Source organism: Carassius auratus, chromosome 20, assembly GCF_003368295.1.
Source record: "Carassius auratus strain Wakin chromosome 20, ASM336829v1, whole genome shotgun sequence".
NCBI lineage: Eukaryota > Metazoa > Chordata > Actinopteri > Cypriniformes > Cyprinidae > Carassius > Carassius auratus.
In genome coordinates, this window is record NC_039262.1 from 13039342 (window position 1) to 13060898 (window position 21557).

A 21557-nucleotide genomic window follows, 5' to 3' on the forward strand; every position below is an offset into this window, starting at 1 on the left:
CCAAACAAAAGTGTGTCAATTTGAGGCAGGGAGTGCATCTTTAATCAAAAGCTAGGGGGCGCTCTCACCTGTAAGCCCTGGCCTTGCACCCTCTGCAGCTCCTCCTGGATTTGCCGCAGTTCCTCTTGTTGTCTCTGGATGTTGGCCTCAATCATGCGTGTGCGCTGTTCCAGTTGATCCTTAAGATGTTGCATCGCATCCATCTGCGCAGAAAACTGCAGCACCGGCTACAAAACAAAGAACAGCAGCAGGTAAAATACTTTCAGTAGGCCTCAGGGTTAAAGTTACCAGAGCAATACAGGTCTTCAGATGCAAAATGCTCTTCAAGGTCACATGATGTTTTGCAGCAGCATTTTATATAAATATATTTTAAAATGTTCTGATAATAGATAGGTAAGATGTAAACTGGTTGCAGACTGTAGAATGTCTAATATTCAGATGCTTAAATATATTTTAATAAACCAAAAATAAGATTTTAATGTGTTTAATGATCATATTATCAATAAATAAAACGGTTAACACTGCAAAGAAGTGTGAAAATCTGAGCCTGTTACAGAAATGATATCTATTAAAGGGATAGTTCACCCAAAAATGAAAATTCTGTCATTAATTACTCGCCCTGGGAACGATATGGGGGTGAGTAATTAATGACAGAATTTTCATTTATCTTTAAAAATTTAATATTTGTATCCCTTTTTAAAAATCGTTAAAATGTTACTGTTCTAATGTAAAAAAAAAAGCCAATAAATGCATTCTGGAACAAAATAATTTGCATCCCAAAGTTATTTGTATAACTTATTCAGTTTGGGATTGTTTTTTTTATATATAGAAACCAAGGATTAATTTATTTTGATCACAAAATATTAGTAGAATTTAAATAACTGTTTTCTATTTTAATATGATTTGCCAAAGTAGCCATTACTCCAGTCTTTAGTGTCACTTTCAGAAATAATTTTTATATGCTGATTTGGTGCTAAAGAAACATTTATTTTATTATAAGAACTGTAGAAAGAAAGAAAGAATACTATGGAACAGACTGTGTAGTCGAACAGACTGAGTAACGGTTTCATTCATTGAAAAGACAACCGTTTAGCCAGTCCCTCTCTCTGCATCAATGGCACACCAAAGCATGGCGTAGATCCCATTGATTTTACATATCAAAGGTTAATTAGGTACCAGGACACTAATTGGCAAGAGTGAGAGAAGTGAATGCAGTACTAGGGATGTTGAATTACCTGCACGCTGGGCTGAAGTGGCTGAGGCTGCTGAGGCTGAGACACAAGAGATGCTGCCATCGTCTGTCCTGTGTTCTGAGAACTCATCGACTGAAGAGGGACGACACACACGGTCAATACTCATTTCATGTTACAGTTTTCTCCTCTTGTCCTAAATTGTTTGTTTCCATGTTAAAATGGGTTTTGTGTGTGAACACTAGATTTCATACCAACCTGACTGCTAATGGAGGACCTCCGCTGTGACGTCATCTCAATGGCTGACACTGATTGGCGGGGGGGTGTGCTATGGTCTGTCTGTAGCTTTGTCTGTGTGGCTACAGACACACAAACATACAGTATATGGGTCAGTCAGTATATGGGTCTGTGTAAACATCTCAATATGCTATGGCTGTGTTTTTGAGAACCACCTTCTGTCTTTGGTATGTAATACATACACGTGGGGTCCGAGACAGCGGTGTGTGAGGAGGATTTGCGGGAGCTCCGTGAGGAGGCGGAGGGTGTGCGGCTGTGATCGAATCGCTCTAGCGCCTCCTTCAGGCTGGAGGTGTTCAGCTGGGACTCAGAGCCGGAGTCCTGAGACTGAGCGGAGTGAAACGGAGAGGGAACATCAGGGTTTGTTGCCACAGAAAATATATATATATTTTTTTAATTTTATTTGGGTGGTAAGTATATACACTGCTGGGTTTAGCACTTCCAAGTGAAGTGTGTCAGTGAATGAAGATTTGTATTTTGCTACAGAACAAAATCTAGTGCATAACCTAGATTTACGCTTTCAGTTTGAATGGAAATCTTATACAGTATTACAGTTGATCTGAGAAGGTGATTGCGTTAACCGCTGTCAACCGTGTTAGTTCACAAATGAGTGGTCTGAAATTATTTACAAAGTACATTTTTAATTTTGGTTGTGCATATGCACCTGCGCACCACTTATATGTATCCTTGGATATTTTACATATTTACCCAAAATGTACTTAATTATGAATCACATAAAAGTATATAAATCAACTAAATATTGAAAATATGAAATAAATATATAATATACATAAATATATCAAGATAAAAAACAAATATACATTTATATACATGATATTTTACATATTTGTCTGTTATATTTGTAGGATGGGAATTCAGAATTGAATAAATATAATCTTAACAAATATATGTTTTAAATCTATAGAAATAAATCACACTTATTACACATAAAAATAAATGATAAAAATAAGCTTAATACAAAAATACTATTAGTAGTGTAATATTAAATCAAATGTATAAAGATATATATATATTTTTTTTTTTTTTTTTGTAAATGTATACTTGCCTGTTTTAATAAAAGGCTAAATGGGGATTCAGAAGTGATTTCAGTAATGTCTCACCTTGTCTGCTGAGATCTCAGGAGGTGATTCCTCAATGCCCAGTTCCCTGCGCTGTTCAGCCCTCACTTCAGCATAGCTGAGACAAAAGAAATACATCATTCAGAAAAAAATAAAATAAATAAACCTAAGAAATTCTCTCTAAACAGGAGCGCACCACATCCTGCTTTATGCTTTATTATTCTGTGCCTGCTAAGATTCAGTGCCAAACCACTGGCAGAAGATGTCACACGCTCTGAAACTCTCACCTGACCACAGTGTGTGTGCAGACGATGAACTCCGGCCGTGAGTTCCACTGGTGGTAAGTGATATAGTAGTGAGTCTGAAGCCAGATCCACTGCTGACCTTTAGTCAGGAAACGGTAATAGCACGACTTCCCCTTACCATACTGCATCACTGCAGAGAGAGAGAGAGAGAGAGATCTTATTATTACAAAGTCAAAACTCAAAACAGTGCCACTCATTCATACATTTCAAACCATTGTCCATTTTAACCAGGAGTACACACAAACATTAGATGAACTCACAGTGTTCATGGCACTTGGCCAGGGTCTCCAGGTCATCCACATGATAGTAGTCATACCCTGAAGTCCCCAGAACCTCGAAGGGTAGGTAGCCTATGATGGGGGGTGCCCTGCAAAATACAACAAATCATAAAAGGCATATTTCTATAATCTAACAATTTGTTACACATTTCAACAATACAAAAAACTACTGCTAAATTATTTGAATGTGTCAAGTGTGCCCATTATCCAGTATAATACTTCTATGGCTAATATTGTTATTTGTTTATTTATTTTCCAGGTTAATCATTGGTGCAAAGTCTAACAATTGTGCTAAAGCAAAACAAAATACATTTAATAAAAATACAAAATACAGTCACAAACATTTAATGTTTTAAAAAAAAGTATTTTCAAAGTCAAAACTCAGACTTCAAAGAATCTTCACATGGAGATTTCCCCACCTACTTAATAAAGTTATTAATGTTAATGCATTTTTGTTGCTAATTGCTTTGTTGCATACTTAATGACTAGAAATAATGTTATTATAGAAGAAAATTAACTGAATTCAAATCTTCACTGAAAAAAATATTCATTGAATTTTTTAAAGGTAATTAGTTGCAATCAATTTATGTTAGCTACAGTACATTTAAATAAACACATTTAGTTGACTATAACTTTCAACATGTTGTAATGCATCTAAAATAAATTGTTTGCAACCACTTAACTTAAAAAAATATAATTTTTTTTAGTGTTCTACATTTTTGAATTCACACCATCTATTTTAAACAATTGAGCATTTTAAAATGACTCAAAAGCATTTTTTGCCAAGACAAGTCTTGGAAACCTATTTTCAGGCATTCCTTGAGTCACATGAAAATGTTTTGGGATACAAACAGCATAAAAAGATCTGAAGTGCCACTAGCGTCTGCTAAGCACCTGATAATGTGGAAAATCTTATTCAAATGCTTTAACATCTGTGCCGATTCAACCGAATCCATGATTTGAACTAAATATAGAGCATCATCAGCGCCAGCAGCTATTCTCCTAAAACAACTCATCTCAAATCTGTAAAAACCTTTACAAGCATAATGGCATTAGGATTTTATAGAGAAAATGAGGTTTATGTTATTCCAAATGTATAAGCCTTTGACCCTGTGGGCTGAACGTGAGCTATTGATTACTCTGAGACATGCTAATGCTAACAAAGTGCAAGCATGAACAACAAACGGCTTCAGGAACTGAGAAGTCTCAAGGGGAGCGTATTGTGACTGTCACAGGCCCACACAGCTTGAAGTGCAAGACTTCTCAAAACCAGGTACTGTAAAGAAGTGACATTAAGAAAGTGGTTCTCAGTCATTTTTCATCTCCATGGCTCTCCATTCTCCACAACAATATTCTAGTGCCCCATGAATTTTCTATTTATTTGTGATTACTGGATTAGGATTTGTGGTAACACTTTAATATAGTGTCTTATCCTCACTATTATCTAGTTGCTTATTAGCATGCCTATTATTAACATATTGTCTGTTTATTAGTACTTATAAAGCACATATTCTGCATGACCATATTATACATCCCTAATCCTATCTGATACCTAACTTAACAACTACCTTACTAACTATTAATAAGTGGCAAATTATGAGTTTATTGAGGCAGAAGTTGTAGTTAAAGTTTTACTGAAACTGGACCTTATAATAAAGTGTGACTGGATTTGTTTTTATAAACATTTTATACTTTTAATTTGTTCCCTTTAAAATAGTTCACAGCTTGGCATAAACAAAAAAATGTTCAAAGAGTTTCATGAATTTTTTAACCTGATATCCTCAGATCTATAAATCACTTATTCCAGGTCTAGAAATGAACCCTCACACACAAAAAAATAACGGTGTTTTTAGTTGTTTTGTATTCTTTTACATCATTTTAAGTCATTTTTAGGGCAAAAAGCTGATAAAGTAGCATCTTTCACATATTTCCAGTTAAAACTGTCTTGCTGAATGGACTGACAGGCATTTATGGTAAACTTAAACATTTTAATGTTATTTCTGTTGATACTGTACATGCACTGTATGTCATGTATTAAATAATATGAATCATCTTTATTAATCATATTTGTAATTAAACAAATGCAATGAAATGCTGCAATTTAGTTGAAAAACGTAACATATTCACTTGTAATGTAATATCAAGTAACATTATAGTTAAAATCATATCAACATAAGTGTGAATCGCAAAAGATTATTAAATCATGATGATTTGTGATATATTTGAAAGCTTTTAATTTGACAATATTACAAAGTACACACTTTGTGCACTTAAGCAGTCTTTAATTTCACTAATATTCTGCAAGTACACTTAAAAAAAAGTTTATCATTTTAAGAGCACAATTCAATACACAATTGTTTTTATCAAGGACTGATTTGTTCCTTTCTCTTTCTTTTCCTTCCTTAGATCTATTTTTTTTCCATTATTTTCTACTTCTGCTGCTTGTTTTAGTCTTCCGTTTTATCTTTCCTGCTTTCCATGTTTCTTTCTGTCGTAGTAGTACATACTGACATAGTGATGTATCAGTAGATATACAGCCATGAAATCAGAGATCCTCTCCTTGAAATCCAATCCCATGAGTTCACGTGAGACACATTCTATCCAAAGTAAAATCTTTAGTGACCTTTAGTGATCCGATCTCCTGAGACAGATAATATCCGGACCTAAGTCAATCTAACTAGCAGAGGTACTCTTTCGTTTTCTTGGAGAGGGAAGGTGATGTGTGTGCTTGACGATGAGCTCACGAAAACAATCGTGAGAACAGATGAAGTTTGTACCTGTGGTCCAAGAAGAGGAATTTCCACTCTAAACTGTGTCTGGAGGTGAATTCCTCATTGGGCTCCTCCACAGTACACATTTCCTGCGGAACAGAGGTTATAAACAAGAGCGTTCGTCCTTATAAGAACATCTAGCAGACAAAAAGCAGAACAGAAACCAAGTGACCTACTTCTCACACTGAGTGTTTTGCATGCTGGTCATTTATCAGTGTCTTCAAAAACAAAGCCAATTCTTGTACAAACATGTACAGTGTCTATCAACACGCCCACACACATACATTCACCCCGTGTCATGATGAATATTTACACAACAGATCTCACTGGGGTTGTCACTGTCTGTCAGGCAAATATTAGAAATCACAGGACCAATGAGAAGGTGCCAAGTCGGCTTTGGCTCAACCTACCTTGATAAACTGAGGCTTGGCTAACCTCACAGTGGCTATGAAACACACTCGGTCTTCGAACATGGGCCTCAGCGATCGCTGGATCACTCCCTCAAAGCCGTTACGTGTCGAGTTAGGCACTACAGAGAAAAAGACCAGCAAATCTTCATGAATGGAAGTGTTTTGAGAGAAATCCATAAGCTTATTTTCTTTAGTATACCACTAGGGGGCAGCACCTGCGAGGACACGTCCATTACTAAATATTAATCCAGGTACAATAAACTCTTCTTGTATGGAAAACAGTACATTTATGCAGTGTTTCGTTTTCAACACTTAGCTTGTCTTTGGACAAAAATGTTAGATGTTGATTTTTTTTTTAACATTTAGCCTTGTTTAATGTCTTACTGATTGATTCATTAATTTAGGTCCATTTTAAACTCACTAAAATTAATAATAATAATAATAATAATAATAATAATAATAATAATAATAGAACATTTAATATGAAAATAGTTATTTTTATTATTACTAAGAAGAATTACTTTAAAGCCATACCTGTAACAAGTTAAATTACCATAAAAATAGGGTCTGTTATTAGTCTTTTTTTTACCTTTAAACTGGTCAAAATATAATAAACACACACACACATATATATATAGAGATATATACCTATCTATACATACATACACACACACACACACACACACACACACACACACACACACACACACACACACATATATATATATATATATATATATATATATATATATAGTTATCTAAATAAAAACAAGTGCAAAAAATATTACTGATAATAATAATAAATGTATTAAGCATCCTGAGCATCAAATCAGCAAATTAGAAGGATCATAAATAATCGACATAAATAATATATATAAAAAAAATGAATCAAACTATGACAAACTGAACTTTTCCACCATTAAACAATTATTAGTTAACTTTTCAAGCATACAAATGATGTTTATTAACCTGAACTCCTGAAATAGAATATAATGAGTATCCTTATGCATTATCTATTTTAATCAAAATGGTTTTAATTATCATCACGGTGACTTTTTCATCTCATCTAATCTTATCATTAATGTTGATGATAAATTCGCTGACAGCATTAAAACATTTCTGTATTTATTGTATATAATATTCTATATTATTTAAAGGTTTAAATACTCCCTCATCAACTACTGTATAATTAAGTCTATTTGTAGGTCGATTGGCCTGATAACCACAGAGACCCTCTGAAAAAACTAAAATAAATAAAAAAAAATAAAAAAAAAAATCCAAAAATCATTCCAACCAACACTGGCTCCCACAATGGTGTGAGTTTGAGGTGGGACTATCTATATGTGCAAACTAAGGCATTCATTATTTTTACAGTTATATTTACTGATGGCTGTCAAATTACACACTTCACCTTAAGCCACAAACGGTCAACTTTCCATCTCAAAATCTGGGTCAGAAGCCTGTTTCTTTGGCACACTGGCTTTTCGCAACACTTCCTATTCAAATAATGATCCTTGCTCCATCTACCCTCATAAGAAGCACAAGCAATCAAGCACTTGGCCGGGTAATTCAATAAACGGATCCATATGAAAGACTCGGCTGATGCTGCAGGCACTCGCTCTGGCACTCACCAGTGTTGAGGGACTTAAAGTTTCCGATGAACTTGACATACTCATAAACGGGCGGCTCTTTCGGGTCGATCGTGCCCCGGAGCATGTGGCAGCAGAACTCTAACTGGTTCTTTGCTGCGGGGAAGCAAACAAAACAAAACCAAAACAAGAAAACAGCATTAATGAGCTCTTGTCTAGTGATCTGTGCTCAAAGAAATGAGACAATAACAAAGAGAGACAGACTAGAAGAATTGTTTGGTCATGATGAGATGATAAACATGTAAAAACAGCATGTTTGAGAGGGGTCCTTACTTTTCAGGTAGTCTGGTGTGAGGGTCTCTCCCTCCAGTATGTGTGTGGATAGAGCTTTATACACCTCTGAGTGCTCACCCAGTGGAAGGAAATTCAACAGATTCTGATCCACAAGATCAGACTGAAAACACAACACCAGACACTATCAGTATCTCTCATATTAAAGCAGTAAAACTGTACATCTCAGGGATAAACACATTTTAAAATATATCTAGAACAGAAAGTGTTGTTTTAAATTGGTATAATATTTGACTTGAATTTTACTGTAATAAATGCAGTGTGTTTATACTCACAGGTAGATGTTCTAATAAAGACGTGACACTTTCTGAGACGTAGATTATGTTTCCGTCTGTCATGATGGCCAAAAAGAAGCCATCTAGAGCCTAAATTCAAAACAATATCAATAATTCTGCACTTTTAGTGTTTCCTGAATAAATACACATAAGTAGAGTGTTTAGGCGAATGTGTGTGTATGAGTAAGCCCTCACCTCCAGCATCAGCTGTGTGAACTCCTCATTGCTGAGGAAAGGAGGCTTCCAGTCCTGACGGATTTCACTCGACTCAGACTGTGCAGCAATTTCTGATAGAAAGACGATACAAATACTGGACAAAGAACTAAAACAAAGCTTTATTTCACCAGGTTAATATACTAAATACCTGATTAATTATAAATGTTCACTTTAAATAAAATAGAACACAATTATGCAACTTGTAATATCAGCCCTCTTAAACAGGGTTTTTATATTTTTGAATATTTCAGTTGTTTCTGTTTTGAATTGGTTTTGCATTCCAGGTTTAATTTTTAGCTAATGTAATATTATCACTTTGCCTTTTTAATATATTTGATTCAATTTATACTATTTTATTTGCTATTAAATTCAGTTTTCTAAAAGTTTCTGGCACTGTACCAAACTTCTCAATCTCTGTCCGGCACACACACCACATTTAAAAAAGCCATGATCCTCAAAAATGATGCCAAATGATATCCGTCCAAATTTACCTTTTTTTTATTTTATTTTTTTTATTATTTTTATTATTATTATCTTTTTTAAGGACTGTTGTACTAATAATTGAATGAGCTACCACTTTTTGTCTACTATAGTCTTATTGATTTCAGAAATATCCACTCTTATCTAAAAAAAATTTTTAAAAATCTAATTGGCGGAGGTTTCACATGCCATTTTATATGTCATGAGACAGCTCCTTCCTGTCTGAGTGGGTGGTTCTTGGCTAGAATTCATTAGTAGTAAACAGTATGGCTTGTGAAATCACAGAAACCATAACTGACTGTAAAATATGAAAATAAAATACTAATTTTCTGTAGTATTTAAAATTTCGTTAACTACATCTTTGCTTTTTTTCCCTTAATATTTTCCTTTTAGGCAATGAAAATACTGAATCTGCTTTTATTTTCGGAAACCAAATTACAAATTTGGTTACAATTATTAGGTATGGCAATGCAGTAACCTTTGTGCTTGCGCAGGAAGTCGATGCTCTTCTGTAGGATGGTAGACTTGTCCATCTTGCGGGTGTTGCCCGGCAGCATGGTGCCCAGTTCCTTGATGAGCACATTGAACTGGTCTCGCCTCTTCTTCTCCGACTTGTTCCTAGAAACTCTGTAGGTGGAAAAACAAGAGGTGGAAAATTCAAGTGGAAATCAAGTGCTGACTTCCAGATAATAGAGTAATAAGATAATTTAACAGCGATTTAAGAAGTTTTCGAAGTCCCAATTAAGCACCAAGACACACGTCATCTAACTATCTTTTAATTATCTTAAATTTTACAATTTACTCCTCAAAATGATAAAGGGACGCTATCTTATCTGAGAAAAATGCTGAGAGAAACCATTTCACGGTTCTGTGACTGTATACAGAAAATGAGGGTTAAGCTGTGCACTCCGGTTTAAACAGTCATAACTAGGTCACACTTAAGTTTCTATTCCTGCTGCAAAACCACTTTGGTTATACTACCATGAAAAAGGACTTGTCTATACAATCCTCTGGTGTAATAAATCATGTTTAAACCACTCTTGCATGAGATATGGAATAAAGGGTTGGCTCATAACAGGAGTTCGACTCAAGGTAAAAGAAAGGAAATTCCCGTTGAGGAATCATAATGATGATCACGTTTTGCTTGTGTAATGACCTTTTTGCTTTGTCCTTCTCATCTTCTTCCATCAACCCATCAAAGATACTGCTGTCATCCCTGAAAAGACAGTCAAAGTAAAAAAAAGAGGTTAGACCAGTTTGACCAATGCGAGCTCTGCTCATCTGTGTGGGTTGCCAATTAAGGACAGTTTCAGTCCTCATGTGTTCCAGTGTTTGTAATCACAAAAGTGACTTTATATGATGATTCCATGATTCTATGACTTAATATATGAACAGATTTTATCTAGGCTTTTATTCACATATATACCTTTAGAAGCTGTTGGAATGAACTTTCAGTCGAGAGACAAAAATCTGTTAGGTTTCATTGCGTTTCGAAGATTAACAAAAGTCTTGTGTGTGGAATGACAAGAGCGTGGGTAACTGATAACACGATTTACCTTCTTTATAGCTGCTAAGATCCGACTCAAAAGAACAATGAATTCTTGAATCAAATATTGTTGACACATAAACCTTTCTGATCCTTTCTGCTCCCATTCATTGTAATTGAATGGAAAAGGGCAACTCAAACAATCTCCAACATTTTTCCAGTTTCACAGGAAAAAATGAATACAATGACACAGGTTTGGAACCACGTGAGGGTGAGTAAATGAGGAATTATAAAAAGAAAATGTGCAAGCCTTTTCTTTGGACACCCCACAATATTTAAACATTATCAGGTCATGCAATAATTCATTGATTAAGCCGGCAATAGGTCAGCGGCAGTGGTGGATATAAAGGCCTGTAGGGGCGCTGTTTGTGCCAGTATATATTTAGATTGCCAGTGTTCTCTGACTCAGCTGCTTTGAGAGCACAAGACAGAAAACGAGACCAGCTGGTCATGGCAAGGGAACTGAAGTCAGTTAGTAACGGTCGTGACTGGGGTTGGATTTCATGACTGATGTCATAGCAGCATCTCTGCTCCAAAGTAGTATGGGTTTAAAATGACAAGGGGTTGAGTAAATGGCAGCTTTAATTTCTGGATGAGCTCTTTAAGGTCATCTCAACACGACACAACAATTTAAGTCTTTTTTAGCCCTGAGATAATTGGTCTTTTGCACAGGGTGTACAAAATGTGCATCTGTCCCTGGAACTGCAGAGATCACAATGACCTTTTATTTGGTGCATGCGAGTAGACTGATGCATGCACACGATCGAATGAGTGTTTTTATGTTTGCGAGACCAGATGCAAGTCAACCGTATGAATGTGTATTTGCAAAGTTGCGAGATTACAGAGTGCAAACAATAGGCTGGGTAAATAAAACAGTGTGCATTTTGCTCTGCCACTGGGTGTCCATTACCACAATTTTACATAAACAATTCAGAGTTTTCCTCAGGCCATTTGCATCAAGGCTTTTGGGTGTGAGACTGTGTTTGCATAAGGCCATAATAATGCCATATTATATGGTCAATTTTATTGCAGTATGTGAAAACTGCATTTTTTATTAAAATATTAAGTGATACTTGAAATAGAAAAAGAAAATAAAGGGAAAAATAACAATAATGTCTAACATCTATTACGGAGTAAAAAAAAAAAAAAAAGACATTGACGTCAACTGATTTGGCTGCCAAACAAAAAGATATTTATATCTGCGCTGTGAAAATCAAAGCCATCTGCTCAAAACGGAGGGTGCGTACAATAAGAGGAGGTAAGACTGCCTAACATAATTTAATTAGGACAATTAAGAGAAAAGGCGTAAATTTCAGTTTGTCCTTGAAAAGAAAAAAACATAAGCCAATAGTCCTAAGTTTACACTTTTGCTCAAAAATAAACCAAAAATAAAATATTTGAAAAAAATCTGTATAGTTGAAAACAACCGATTTCTGTTTTTATCACATTTTAACATGTAATTTATCCTGGGATGGCAATCACAGCATCATAGCTCCAGTCTTCAGTGTCACATGATCCTTCAGAAATCATACTAATACGCTAATTTACTGCTCAAGAAACATTTATTATTATCAATATTCAAAAGTTGAAAAGTGGAGCTGCCTAATAATTTTGTGGAAACCTTGAGACTTTTTTTTTTTTGCATTCTTCGACGAAATCATTTATTTGAAATAGAAATCTTTTGTATCATTATAATTGTCTGTCATCACTTTAGTCTATATAAAATACATGATAAGTTTTTTTAAGTCTTTGCTACTTGCTATTGCAATAGGAATAGACATTTATTCTAGTGATATTTTTATTGGACAAAAAATTGGACATGCCCATTAGTGCAAGATGGGTCATCAATATTTTTAGTGCATATTGTTAGCAGACATATATTATTACATGCATAAACATGAAGTACACTAGCATATAAGATATCAATTCATTCGTCACAAACAGAAAGGATTACACATATTCGTTGAACATAGTACATTTAGTACATTTTCCAGCCTTGGAGCCAGAATCCCATAACGTTATGTACGAAATGCAAATGAATGCTTCAGTTGCATATTAAGCCTCACACTCAACTTTCAACATCATTCGCCTCCAAATGCGTCACCGCATTTGCCACTACCATGACTCGCTGCCAGGATAAGAGCATGTGTATCAGCTCACGACTCTGAATGACCTCATTCCACACCTGTCTTTAAGCTTAAAGTTGCTCAGTCTAAAAGACCCTCTACACAGTGACAGCACACACACATTAAAGTGAGAGGAGTGCTCTAATTGTTTTGAAGACACAAACAAGTCTATTAGTCACTGCACACTCATATTGCAGCATTTTCTTTCTCACACAATCTAACATCCGCTTGACTGCTTTACGAACGACTAGTTTTGAAAATGCGGATCATTTCTGTATACTTAAACGGACCTCACTGAAACAATTAGAAGCAGAAAAATATGATGACCTACATTTATACTCCAAAAACAATGCGGTGTTTGTGTAGTAACATTTCTCCATTCTTTCTCCGACACGTGCACATAGAGGATGTGGATGGCTGATCATTAACTTTAATAGTGTTTGTGTTGTGACAGTGACTGTTTTTGTCACTAGTCTGCTAATCTTTCTGACTCCTGTAAGGCAAACACACCAACCCTATGACCACAACAACGCAATAAAGATGTTTCAGAGGACAGAACTGATCACTACACACGTGCACGGGGTCTTTTTTATAAACAGAGTTTTTCCTTCTTCCGTTTAAAAAAAAAAAATCTCCGTCCACACAAAAAAAAGAGCATGCCAAACCAACAGGTGGTGATATAATCTCAACTGTTAAAGCCATGTTGGCCAATCAGAAGTCTGTAGTTTCTAGTAGGTGGAGATAATAGCGCTGACTCCAATGTCACAAACCAAAAACGCCGGTTTCGCTGTCTACAACCGTTCACAAATCAAAAACGCCGGTTTCGCTGTCTACAACCGTGCAACCCGGAGTTTTTGAAAATCTTGGCAGGCGTTTCAGTGACCTGGTGCTGCATTTACGTGTGGACGAACGGCCAAACCGTGTAGTAAAAGCTGTGTTTTTAAAAATATCGGGGGCCTAAGTAGTTTGTTAAGGATTGTTAAAGGTACAATTTGTAAGATATTTGCAGTAAAATACCCCAAAACCACAAGGCTAGTGTTATATATTTTGTCCAGCTGATTACTAACAATATCTCTAGTGTTTTCAACTACTTGTAAATCATGAGAAAACTCCCATTCTAAACAGTGACACGGGGCAGTGTACCTGTCAATGACATTAGTTACCCTTTGTTACCGCCTTTACTGACGTAGAAATGACATGACAACAGTGTCGTGGACAAATGCGGAAGTAGCTTCACGACAAACTTCAACTAGAAAGAGAAGCCGATCTTGCTTGTGTTTTACTCGACAGGTGAGTTGTTTTGATTCATATCTTTACAGAAAACATATACTATTATAACAAGATTAGTATTATGGGGCATATACACGCCAAACGCGGGGCATCACGTCTCTAGACCCGTGCGAGGACGCGTCGGATTCATAATCTGATCGTGTCTTTGCATGTATGTAATCTACTCGCGCAAATCGTTGAACTCGCGTTAAAGCCATGATTTATCTTTCCGTCTGATTGATGGCCGTCAGAGGTTGGGTAGAAGACAACAAATCCCATCATTCAATGCTCCTTCTTAGCGTCAACAAACCACGCAATTTATTGTTTTGGTAGTATGCCCTCTAGTGGCAGGTCCTACAACCTGTACCTTTAAATAGAAGAGTATATCTTATAGAGAGGTATCAATTCATGGCACTGGCATTTATTAAGAACCAATATTTGGAGTAGGACTCAAAAAAGGAAAAAATTTAAACATTTCAGCAGTTTGCCACACAAAGTACACTTTGTTAAACTAATACAGGAAAAGTGGGACATCTCCTGATAATTTATCATCGCCATTGTTTTTAAACGATACAAATGGCAATGTCAATGACCCATACTCATTTAGAATAATATTATTATATTTATTTATTTGAACAATTTTTCATTAGGAATGCATTAAACTGATCAAATTGGCACTAAAGACATGTATAATGTTAGAAAATCCATTCTATTTTAAATAAATCATGAAATTTCTATTTCCAAAACAATATTAAGCAGCACAACTGTTTGCAACACTGATAATAATAAATAATAATAAGTGTTTTCTGAGCAGCAAATCAGCATTTTGAATGATCACGTGTCACTGAAGTGTGGAGTAATTATGCTGAAATTTTTTTTAGTTCCCATATTTTTTGTCAATAGAATGAAAGTCCACTGTATACTTTTCGACCCCATAGACTTTTACTACATGGACAAATGGGTTGAAGCCTTAGTCATGAAATTGATGCAAGAAATGTATCAATAAAGCTTAAGTGCCCTAGTTTATCTGTATTCAACCAAATTGTAACTTTTATTTGAACGTTTTTAAAGCAGCCCAGAACTGTTCAAAACACATTTGACCTAGATTTGCTCAACGAAATGCTTATCGGTGAAAATCAGAGATGTGGACTTGAGACTCCTGACTTGAACTCAAGTCACAATGTTGATGTCTTATTGCTTGGCAAACATTATATTAAGACTAACATTTGCCAGTTCTGACAATTCGTTTTGAAATTGGAGTCTGAGCTTCCCCCAAGTTGCTGTCAGACGTTGTTTAGAAAGTGTCAAATATGTGAATGGGGAAAAATATCAGATATGACTAATCAAAACATCATTAAGAACGAACAATGTAAATGTCTGAAGAAATTTGGCTGTAAAAACAAGAAAAGATGTGTGATAAGTTCATAATGTCGAATGTACAGCAGCGAGTCCAATGGATGTTTGCTTAGACTAAGTTTTGAGTTATGTGTTGCTCTACTGATATTGTTTTACATGCACACATTTATATTTTAGCATATTTTAATACTTAAACCTGACATGAAGCATAATTTTCCATCAAAACTAAGATTTCAGAGAACCTTGTCTAAAGAAACTGTGACATGTCCCAAATTCAGATAGAGATGTGGTCATAAAGGTTAGCACAGCTTTGTGGACATTATCAAAAGGCAATCATGATGGTAGGTGTCACTGCATGGTGAAGTCTAAATATATCGGTTTACACTAAAAGGGTTTTAGTAGTTTCACTTTGGCTTCACTGTACAGCAGGTAAGACCAGTCTCATCACTACAGGAGGCGAGGATGAGAGTGCATAAATGCTTACCACTTTGCTTATCACAAAAGTGATTACAAACTTGGTATGAACTTCAACTAAAAATGCGATTGTGAAAATTAAAGATCTACTAAAGAAAGTATTAGAGTTCAAATGAGGTAAGTTTTTGTGTCCTTCTCAATTTTAAGATGAGAAACTTATAAAGAATCTTTAATTATGAATAAAAAAAAAAGAAACATCAAATAATTCTCCTTTTCTGATAGCAGGAAACCATATAATACTAAAAATTCTAAATACTGGACATTTGGATTTGAAAACACAAAATGTACCAGTGTTACAAAAGAAAACACAAGCACTGCACACATTTATTGTATATCTGCCATCAAAATAACAATTCATAATTTGTATAATAAAACTGTAGTTTCTACAATAAGTTAATAAGTAATTATTTCATGTAGCAGCTTATACTTTACAATGTTGTTTATAGTTCTATTAAAATTACAATATCATTTAATGTTTAAAATGCAACTCAAACACCCAGTATGCTAAACATAAAATATTCAAAACTTGATTTTTTCTTGTTTTCCAAAGAAGTGGCTTAAAAGAATGACAAATACACCAAAATATTTCAGAAAAAAAAAAATTAGGAAAAGAAAAAGTACCTCTAGAGACTGAAGGTGTAGAGCTTCATTTTCCCTTTTTTTTTTTTTTTTTTTTTACTCAAATCAATCAACACAAACTGTGCTTTGCAGAAACACACGGAAGTTTGATGAAGGTGTTTTTGTCAGCTTCGTAGAAACACACAGAAGTTGTTCTGACAACATAACTGACGCCCTGCATTATAAACTACTGTATAAAACTGTTTGTCTACTACATTGGACATCACAGAAGTAAAAAATATTAAATAAGTTAGAAATTGCCCTGCATTCAATCTAGCTATGTTTGACCGTGTCCTGAAGGGCCACTTAGAGCTCATGCTGCCTGAGAGATGAGACGAAAGTGGAGCTCCCAAAAATATACAGATGGTAAGAGAATACAGATTGTGCAAGCACCATATGGTCCCTGTTTTCGACCGTAGGTGCCATCTCCACTTACTTTACCTGGAAACCTTTGAGAGAGGAAAATGGAGCTGCAGCTCTATTCAGTGTGGCGGTAATCCAGAGATAAGCCTGGAAAATTCCACACCGCCGCCACACAATGGCCCATCTCACTGTCACTCAACAGGCCCGACCAGTTAGAAGGAAGCCGGGCGCAGTGAGGCTGGCAAGAGCGGGAATGTTTAATGTTATTCCATTCACTGTAAGTCACTATAGCAACTGGCCATGGGTGTGTTACATCTGCACGTAAGAGGCAACGAAAGCGGTTTACACAAAGATATTAAGATTGTTTACTATGAGCCGTCCATCTCAGCTACAAAGCTTTCTGTGCATCTGCTGTAACTCTAACCGTGGCTATGGTGTTACTAGCCTAAATTAAAAAAAACAAGCTCACTGAAAACAAGTATGAATGAACATGAATGCCAGACAGTGGGAATATTAGACTGCTGTCATTTTAAGAGCTGGCCGGATCTAATATAATGTTGCACATGTGTTTTCTTTCCCAGCTGCTCGCTTTTACTTAAGACCTAAATTACTGTGTTTATGACGAAACTTGCAAAGCTGGCCATTTTTACATACAAGTGCATGTATTTAACTGGTCAAGGCCTATAAATCTTGTCTGCAGATAAATCGCCCACCCCAGATGTTGAGTTTTTTTATTAGTCACTTAATTGTTGTAATGTGCTTCTCTAATATGTGTTGGCGATTGCGGCTATTGTTAACAGAATCCTTTCTTCACGTGATGTCATGGTTTGGGGTCAACCGAGGACTTACCGGTCTATGCTAGAGGTCATTTTTGTAGTGTGTTCAGGGTCGCAGTTGTAGAGAGAGGACCTTTAAGCGTGAGGTAGACATTTGTAACCTGTGTCAAGAACAAAGCAAGCAAAAAAACATTTAATGCAATTTAAATTAGACACACTCTAAATGAATAAATACATTTATCTGGGTTTTAGTGTATAAAAGTGCCTTGAAAAAGACACAAGAGGAATAAATGTAATAATTTAATAATTCATTCAAAAGCAAACTTACCTCCAGGCCTGCTTGCTCTAAGGAAGGAAGAGAGGAGCTTGCCACAGGATGTAGGATGAGGCCAATCTGTGGGCAAGACAGAAGTTGCGTGTGAATATGAATGTTTTTGTGTGCAGGGTCAATCAGAAGATTCTGAGGTCAAGGTAGAGAAGCCTGCTGCGGGTCCCTGTGGGGTGTATGTGCTTTCATTCGTGTGTGAGACTGGAGGCACCACATGTTAGCACTAGCCACCTCCTAAGGAAAAAAACAAACAAACAAAAAAAAAAAAAATCCATTTTATAAGTAATAAAAGTCATATGTTTTACAATACTCCTTAAGTCATCTTAACTTAACTAAATGCCTGACTTATAAAACAATGGCCCGAAACTGAAGTTTACTGAACCTTTCAAGAAAAAAAAATTGCATATGTTTTTTGTGACCCATTTAGTATGATATAGGACAATATGAGAATGAAATAACACCTCAATTTTATTAAGAAGCCAAAACGGAGCAAAAATATGCGATTACTTTTGGCAGATGCTTATATATACAAGTTGAAATTCGAATTTCCGAAAGAGATCTTTTATTGTATAAAAGACTACATACATAGCACTCATATAAATATCAGATGTACGAATAATATGTCTTGTAAGATGACACTTAAATGCTCAAAGCTTTGTTCTTTTAAATGTGGGGGCAAAACATATAATGCAATGCAATGATGATTGAGAGATATAGAATTAAACTTTACACAAAAGCCTGTTTAACACATTTGATTCTCAAATAAGAAGGTTTTTCAATAAAAATAGAAATCACTGTATGGAATCAAAGTTACTTCGCTCCTGTAATATTACTAACAATATAAAAGTTATTATTACATTAAATATTTAATAGCAGAACAATATTTGTAGAAAATATAAAAATGTGTATAGAGTATAGATGGCAAAAAATAAATGATGTAGTCATTTTTAAGATGACTGAATTTTAATGTATAAAATATTAATAACTGATTAATTAAATAACTAATTCTGTAGGTAACAAACTTACTCATGTCATTATTTCTGTAATAGCAGCAATGTTCCTGAACCACTGTAAATCTGCTCTTAAATCTGAAACACAGAGAGAAACAGAAATTAGTCACATAAACAGCTGGCTCCAGAAAAAAATACTTTAATTACATTAGATAAATAGTAATACATTAGCTTAACCAGTACCAAGAAGATTATAATAAAATAAAAACATTTGAATTAATAAAAGTAGGTTCGGGTTTCAAGAGAAAAACAAAACAAAAAAATAAAATATATATATATTTATATCCCTTTGACCCAGTAAGCCTAAGAAGGGTCATGACCTTAAAGTCCCTAAAGTCATCATGGTAAACATTTTGTGAGAAAAAAAAGGGGGAAAAAATCTGTGCCGTACCCAAAATAATGGCTTAACTGAAGCTTAACATTTTCCCCTAGAACTAACAGTTCTGTCCATCCCAAAATAAACTATTCAGCCTACTACTAGATATTTTACAAGGCCACAGATGTTGTGATGTACTGCCAAGACTGATAAACGACTTGGCAAGACCTTCTCCAAAGATAAACATCCAGTACTGTAAAACCAGGGCCGAAGTTCAGCTGTCATAAGAACAGAACTTGTCAGAATATACAGAATTCACCGCACCTTCATCAATCCATTGCTTTATTTATAAAGCACAATTAAACAACTTCTGTTGACCAATGTGCTATACAGAATGCAAAAGTTTAAAATAAGCAGCATAACATGATAAAAGAAAAATGACAAACAGGACAACCGCATAAACATTCATTTTGTATAAGACAGATCAAATAGAAAAGTTTTTAACCTCACTTTACAAATGGACAGGGTGGGTGCAGTTCTAATTTCAGGTGGGAGATCGTAGCAATAGAAAATGCTCTACCTCCTCTATTCTTAAGTTTTGATCTAGGAACCACTAAGAGGTCTAAAGCCTGGCTCAGACTACAGGAGTTTTGAAATCATAACCGATTTTGAAATCTGTTTGCAGCACACACATAAGGAGAATCTTTGCAGATTATCTTTCCTCAAATATTAAACAAGCACACACAAGATTTGAACACCGTGGCACATCACACACTGCAAGATATCATTAAGATTATCATGCCAGAGGGAGCGCCTCACATGATCTCACGCAGCAGATCGTCACTGATTGTTTTTTTTAGCATGCAAGCTTTCTGCACTCACCTGGTTTTCACTAGGGCTGCAACTAACGATTATTTTGATAATCGATGAATCTGTCGATTATTTTTACGATTAATCGATTAATCGGATTATGTACTTATATTTTAGTTTTTTCCATTTTTTCCCCAAGTAAATTATTAATAAAGGGTCTTTATCATTCAGCATAGACTTTTAAGAGATTTTAACCATTTTGCATTGTCATATCCTCATCAAAAATATACCTGGAGTTGTTTTATTATGTTAGTAATCCTTTGTCGAACTCTTCTGCAATCAAAACACTGACCCATACTCTAGCAAAATTCACAAGGAGATTTCAAATATTGTTTTCACCATGGCAGTCCTTAGAGCTCCTAAAGTAGTTTAACATCCCAAACAAAGCTTAAGGAATCTTTGAGAACATATTTTCACGAAGTATAAGGATAAAACAGAATAAAATTGCAGTGCATTGTATTTTATTATTTACTGGGAAAAAGCTTTATAGCTTATGCTGTGAAATTGTAAACAATCCTTCGAAAAAAAGTGCCAATGGCATGAAACCTGAATGGAACTCACAATTTAAAGTAAAATCCATCAGAAGGTTGTCCAGAAAAAAAAAAAATTGGGACACACACAAAAAACCTGCTGTGTGAAAAAAGGCAGTGAATACTTAGAAAAGAAGTGCATTTTAAATATACTCAAACATTTACCTCTCTCATTCAGTCATAATTAGGCTGCAAGCCTGAATTATGAACTGGTAAACGACAAACTGATCACATAACATGTTTGTAAAGCTTTAAATGTTTACTGTTAAAAAGCAATGTTATCAGCTTTTACGACTAAACTTTTGCAAACAACCTTGTACTGGAGAATCTGCACAAATAAAATTCTTAGGGGCCGTTCACATATCGCACCTAAAAACGCGTGGAAAACGCTAGTCGCGCCGCTTTCTCCTTCTTTCCAAAGCGCTCGGGCAGAAGCGCCCCTGGGGCGTCTGCCTTTGCTAAGCAACCATGACGTGCTCTCTCCATGACGTGCCCTCTCCATGAAGACCCGGAAATTTCAGCAAAGGATAAATGGATGCGGTGTGGACGCGCCTGGAAAAACGAGCGCATCGCACCGCGTGCGTGTCGCGACCGCGTCGCTTCCATTATGAGAGTGCATACTGCGCGCCTACATAGGAAATAACGAACTTGAGCACGCAAAAGACACGATATGTGAACGGCCCCTTAAACAGTTCAGTAGTGCAGAGTTTACAGGTTACTCTTCATTTTGAAGG

The 21557-nt window shown here is 35.5% G+C and overlaps 1 protein-coding gene across 4 annotated transcripts in view; it reads right to left on the bottom strand.

The window, feature by feature from the left end:
* The window catches only part of LOC113120992 (circadian locomoter output cycles protein kaput-like), a 50558-nt gene that overhangs the window by 6431 nt on the left and 22570 nt on the right, over positions 1-21557 (bottom strand). For 2 of the 4 annotated variants that reach the window (XM_026291174.1, XM_026291173.1), the window contains exons 3-20: positions 19124-19185; positions 18098-18331; positions 17843-17930; positions 10398-10457; positions 9720-9868; positions 8741-8832; positions 8546-8635; positions 8253-8373; positions 7962-8075; positions 6331-6449; positions 5927-6009; positions 3132-3238; positions 2854-3001; positions 2609-2684; positions 1643-1814; positions 1449-1549; positions 1236-1325; positions 69-227 (exon numbers count right to left, since the gene is read on the bottom strand). In XM_026291174.1, the coding sequence (XP_026146959.1) occupies positions 69-227; positions 1236-1325; positions 1449-1549; positions 1643-1814; positions 2609-2684; positions 2854-3001; positions 3132-3238; positions 5927-6009; positions 6331-6449; positions 7962-8075; positions 8253-8373; positions 8546-8635; positions 8741-8832; positions 9720-9868; positions 10398-10457; positions 17843-17862 (1701 nt within the window). In that variant the 5' untranslated portion in view covers positions 17863-17930; positions 18098-18331; positions 19124-19185. The remainder of the gene's footprint in view (positions 1-68; positions 228-1235; positions 1326-1448; positions 1550-1642; positions 1815-2608; positions 2685-2853; positions 3002-3131; positions 3239-5926; positions 6010-6330; positions 6450-7961; positions 8076-8252; positions 8374-8545; positions 8636-8740; positions 8833-9719; positions 9869-10397; positions 10458-17842; positions 17931-18097; positions 18332-19123; positions 19186-21557) is intronic. The other 2 variants (XM_026291175.1, XM_026291176.1) reach the window with 2 other exon arrangements.